General features: G+C 48.3%; 1 protein-coding gene across 1 annotated transcript; it reads left to right on the top strand.

Moving 5' to 3' along the window:
• Nucleotides 1-4,227: 4,227 nt before the first annotated feature.
• On the top strand, nt 4,228-5,172 carry LOC106735098 (chromobox protein homolog 3-like). The gene is made up of 2 exons (XM_014588704.2): nt 4,228-4,484; nt 4,687-5,172. Exons 1-2 carry the CDS (start codon nt 4,415-4,417, stop codon nt 5,163-5,165), a joined length of 549 nt encoding a protein of 182 aa, XP_014444190.1. The 5' UTR covers nt 4,228-4,414; the 3' UTR covers nt 5,166-5,172.
• The last annotated feature ends 251 nt before the right edge of the window (nt 5,173-5,423 follow it).

Raw genomic sequence — 5,423 nt, 5'->3', positions numbered from 1 at the left:
GCACCCCCCTTGCCCGGGGGGCCGTGTCACCGACGCTGCTGACTGGCGGGCGTGCTTGCCTGTGAAAGGTGGAGCAGCCGCACCGCTCCCACGGGGGCTACAGCGTCAAAGGGGACAGTGGGCGGGGCATTTCCGGATGCGCCTTCGCTGGGGAAAGTGAGCTGCCCTCAGAGACCTGCATTTTCTCTGGACTTGAGCTTCGTCTTCGGGGACGTTACGGTGAGGAGGAGATGGGGTGCGAGCACCACGTGGGAGTTTCTGAGAAACCGTTTCAAAAGGGGTGTCCCTGTGCTCAGCAGGCTGTGCACACACGTCCCGGCCAGAGCGGGCACGCTCTCCTGTGGGTGTCTGCTGTGATGTGCTGATGGGGGACGCTGCAGCTGGGTAACGTGCCACTGTAAGTGTGCGCACTTCTGTATCTAGTCATTTACGAGTTTAAAAAAAACACTAGGTTATTTGTTTTCGCTTCTCTGGTCACTCCTTGAAAGACCACCTTGAAGGGCTTTGGGTCCATCTCACCTGACCTCTGCTGGGGCTGAGCTTGGTGGGGTATGGGGGCACACAGGGGCGGGGCCGTTCGCAAGGGTTTAAAGGCAATTGTTTCAGCAGCAGCCTGAGGTAAGGAGTGGGAACTGTGGCAACAAAGGCTGCCAGGACCCAGGGACTGTGTGCACGGTGCTGCTCAGGAGGTCAGGGCGCCCGAGCACCTGTGGGCACCTGTGGGGTGCAGTGTCCCTAACAGTGGGGCGGCAGCCACAGCCCAGGTGACTACCAGACAGAGACCGGGCCAGACTACCAGCCAGAGACTGGACAAGTGCAGCATGGCACAGCCACACAGTGGAGTACTGCTTTTTACCTTTTTATGAATTATTTTGTTATTATTTTTTAAATTTGCTATAGGGGACACCCACTCGAGAGAGAAAGCTAGTCGCCAGGACCGGTACTTGAACCGTAGTCAGCCATGTGAGAGTCTTGTGCCTTAACCACCACGCTACCTACTGCCCCCGTGCAGTACTGTTTAGCCACTTAAGGGCATGGCATGCAGGTGCAGGCTGCACCATGGCTGAGCCTTGAAAAGGTTTGTATGTGGAAGAAGCCAACACAGAGCCCCAAACTGTGGGATTCCCTTTGTTTTGCTGTAGGGCACATGTATTCTCTGGAGAGAGACAGAAAGAGACAGACGGAGGGAAAGTGAGAAAGCACTCCCCGGGGTGGCCAAGCTGCAATCCCTTCTCTTCCATTCTCTTGGGATCTGGCACGTATGCACATGTACTCAGTGTTTTTTTATTTTTATTTTTTTGGAGAGGTAGGGCATGTGCGCTCGCCAGACAGACAGAGACATAGAGACAGAAAGTGAGAAATCACCCCCCAGGTGGGATGGCCACGCCACAGTCCCTTCTCCTCCATTCTCCTCTCGGAATCTTGGGCACGCACACACACGCGCCTGGCGTGAGTTTTAAGCCACCAGGTCCAGGACGCGAACCGCGGTCAACTACATGGGAGTCCAGCGACATAGCCATTACGCTAACTGCTGGTTCTGCACTCAGTGTGTTTTTCAAGCTTCTAGCTCCGGACTTGCAGTGGGCCATGTGAGATCCAGCTCCTTAACTTCCATGCCACCTGCTGGCACCTACTGTGTGATTCCATTTATATGAAATGTCCAGAACAGGAACATCTACAGAGACAGAGAACAGGTTAGTGGTTGCCAGCTAGGGGAGTGAGTGACTGTTTTTTTGGTTTACGGCATGTTTTGGAATAAGCAGTTCTTTTGGCATTGTGGATGTACTGAACGCCACTCACTCCAAAGAATTTAAAGTGCTGAATTATATGCTATGTGACTTTTGCCTCAATAAAATAAAAATACATACGATAAAAGTAAAATGAGTAAAATAAAAGACAAAACAGCAGGTTGTGTACTAATGTTAGTGCATTTGGAGCGAGCCTTCACGCCAGTCTGTGACGCGACGCCCGGTCTGGAGCAATCCCTGGTGTTGCATCATTTGAGGAACCTGAAGGGCTCAAGGGGAAAAGTCAGCTTTTAACACCCTCAGGCCTCATTTGTTCAAGTCTCAGCAGCGCTGCCTCCCGGGGCTCATTCGAGGCTGGTCTAATGAGTTGCTTTCCTCTGTGAGTTTCCTGCGGTGGGACTGAGGACTGGGATCCACTAATGACCCCAAGGATGAGGCCATGTCCCATGTAACATCTGCACGGGGGCTGGACATGGCCACAGGGGAAGAGCCTCTGTCACCACTGCCCACGTGTCCTGCAGACAGCAGCAGGCCTGCGGGCAGGATGGCGGCCTTGGCCTTGGGGTTAAGATCCTTGACCCCTCTGAGAGGACTCAGTCCTTGGGTCACGTTAGGTCTTCTTGATTTCGGCCACAGAGATTTATTGCTTTGTCTGTGAAGTCTGTCCTCAATTAGGCAGAATGGTGACGTAGTGTAGGCTCCCAGCACAGTGCAGTGGGAAATGTGGGTACAGGCGTCCCACACGCTTCCTTCACCCTGGAAGGGAGTGCCCTGCCAGACCTCTTCCTGAGGCTGGTCGCACCGAGGATGACAGCAGAGCTGGGCACTTGCAGTCCCTGTCACTGCATGACCTGTGACGTCTCCAAACGCTCAGGAAGGCCTGCTCCTGCACCCTCAGCACGTCCCCATTGCACCTGTCAGAGCCAGAGCTCTGGGTCAAGGCGCGGTTGCCCGGGAGCATGAGGAGAGGCACCCGGAGTCTGCTCCTGCAGCCTGTTAAGGTAGCAGATGCCGGGAGCCCAGGGTGACCACCCTTTCAAGGTTGTCCGGTGCCACCTCCAGCACAGGCTGACCTCACTCCTCCAGCCGCAGTCCACAGCCCTGCTCTTTCAACTTCCCCTCATTTGTCAAGATACCAATAATAGAGGAAAGTATGTTTTATGTTTATCTACACGATCACAAATGCTCTCTAAGCCGACAATTAAATAGTGTCCCCAGGACTGCTCTTTAGATACAGTGTTAGGGCTCCTCGAGGTTCTGGCTGCGGCTTCTCCTGCAGAACGTCTCGTGTTTCCTGTAGTACAGTCGACTTCCCACAGATTTGCTAAGCTTCAGCCTGTATGAAGAAGTATTTTTATTTTATTTAAGAATTATTTATTTAGTAGTATTATTTAATTTGACCAGAGAGAGAAAGTAAGCTGGCAGGTCTGGGACCAGAACTGCAGTCGGACCGTGGGAGTCCAGCGCCTTAACCACCATGCCACTTGCCGGCCCCTGAAGTAGTCTTGATTTCACTTCGATTCTGAAAGAGGTTCTTGCTGGACTGAGAATTCTAGGCTGACATTTAGAGATGTCTTTCTGTCTCCTCCTTGTCTGATTTCTTATGAGGACTCGGTCGTCAGTCATCCCTGTGCAATGCCCCGCCCGGCTGGTCAGGCAATTCCCGCTCTTCAGAAACTGGGTTGTGATACCATTTGTCGAGACTGTGTTTGTGCTTGCAGAGCTAGAGAGCTGCTTGAATCTCTGGGTACGTTGCTTCATCTAAATTGGGAAATGTTCAGCCACGATTTCTTTAAATATTCTCCCCACTCAGCTTCACTGGGTTGAACTGCTGCTGCCCCAAAGTCACTGAGGCTCTACCCTTCTCTTTATTAATTTGCTATGGGGCACACGTGCTCACTGCAGAGAGGCACAGGGGTGGCGGCAGGGCGGGGCTGTGGTGACAACGCATCCCTAGGAGGGGTGGCCACATGCATTCCTTCTCCAGTACTCCTCTGGGGTTTTGGGCATGATGTACACATGCTCAGCACACTTTTCGAGCCACTGGGTCTGGAACTCAAACCACACAGTTGGCCGCGTGGGTGGGATCCAGCCGCACTAACCATCATTAACCATCTTGCCGTCAGCTGGCTTGCTCTGTGTTTATATATATATCGTTTTTTTCCCCCTCTTTCTGTGTTTCAGTTTGGATTATTTCCATTGCTGTGTCTTTAAGGGCATCCATCTTTTCTTTTGCAGTGTTTGATGTTAATACAACCAAGACCTTTTTTTTTCAGATACTTGTATTTTTAAATCTCTAGATATTCCATTTGGCTGTATTTGCATCTTCTGTTTCTTTCAGCATTATGTTCAGTTCTGTTTAAATTATTGAGCACATCGAATATATTAATGACTAGTTGTAAACTTCACACTTGCCAATCCCATCATCTCTATCATTTTGGGATTTTTTCATTATATGATTTTCCTCTTTGTTATGGGCCACAGTTTTCTGTTTCTTTCATATTTAGTAATTTGCGATATAATGTGGTCATTGTAGGTTTTATGTTAAGTGCTGAATTTTTTTTTGTTCATGGGGATTTTTAAAAAGTTCATGGAGGGGGGAGACGCCACAGACCTGCGACCCGGAGCAGCTCGGAGCCGTGAACTCTTCAAGTCTGCAATAAAAAATGGCTTCCAATAAAACTACATTGCAAAAAATGGGTAAGAAACAGAATGGAAAGGGTAAAAATGTTGAAGGTTTTATGTTAAGTGCTGAATTTTTTTTTGTTCATGGGGATTTTTAAAAAGTTCATGGAGGGGGGAGACGCCACAGACCTGCGACCCGGAGCAGCTCGGAGCCGTGAACTCTTCAAGTCTGCAATAAAAAATGGCTTCCAATAAAACTACATTGCAAAAAATGGGTAAGAAACAGAATGGAAAGGGTAAAAATGTTGAAGAGCAGAGCCTGAAGAATTTGTGGTGGAAAAAGTACTGGACCGACGCGTAGTGAATGGGAAGGTGGAATATTTCCTGAAGTGGAAGGGATTTACAGATGCAGACAATACTTGGGAACCAGAAGAAAATTTAGATTGTCCAGAGTTAATTGAAGCATTTCTTAATTCTCAAAAAGCTGGTAAAGAGAAAGATGGTACAAAGGGAAAATCTTTATCTGACAGTGAATCTGATGATAGCAAATCAAAGAAGAAGAGAGACGCTGCTGATAAACCAAGAGGCTTTGCCAGAGGTCTTGATCCTGAACGAATAATTGGTGCCACAGACAGCAGTGGAGAGTTGATGCTTCTCATGAAACGGAAGGACTCAGATGAGGCAGGCTTGGTACTGGCAAAAGAAGCAAATATGAAGTGTCCTCAAATCGTAATTGCTTTTTATGAAGAGAGACTAACTTGGCATTCTTGTCCAGAAGATGAAGCTCAATAATTGTTTGCATTGTTTATATATCTATATCTATATCTATATCTATATCTATATCTATATCTATATCTATATCTATATCTATATCTATATCTATATCTATCTATCTATATAAAATCTGGGTCTTGGATTTTGATTTACTTAGTGTGGAGAAAGATTTGATTTACTTAGTGTGCATTCTAATGGAAAAATCAAGTTTGATATATTTGTTTTGAAAGTAGTATTGGGGAATTGGGGAGGGGTTGCATCCCAATAGCACTGGTT

Source organism: Tupaia chinensis, unplaced genomic scaffold (genome assembly GCF_000334495.1).
Source record: "Tupaia chinensis unplaced genomic scaffold, TupChi_1.0 Scaffold000037_4, whole genome shotgun sequence".
Taxonomy (NCBI): domain Eukaryota; kingdom Metazoa; phylum Chordata; class Mammalia; order Scandentia; family Tupaiidae; genus Tupaia; species Tupaia belangeri.
The sequence above is the reverse complement of the archived record's forward strand: the minus strand, read 5'-3'. Positions and strand labels throughout refer to the sequence as shown.

What these genes read in the sequence shown, in the direction of transcription:
- LOC106735098 (XM_014588704.2), top strand. Translation starts at nt 4,415, where the DNA reads ATGGCTTCCAATAAAACTACATTGCAAAAAATGGGTAAGAAACAGAAT. An exon ending in AAAGGGTAAAAATGTTGAAG is followed by an intron (nt 4,485 to 4,686) that starts GTTTTATGTTAA and finishes AATGTTGAAGAG; the next exon opens with CAGAGCCTGAAGAATTTGTG.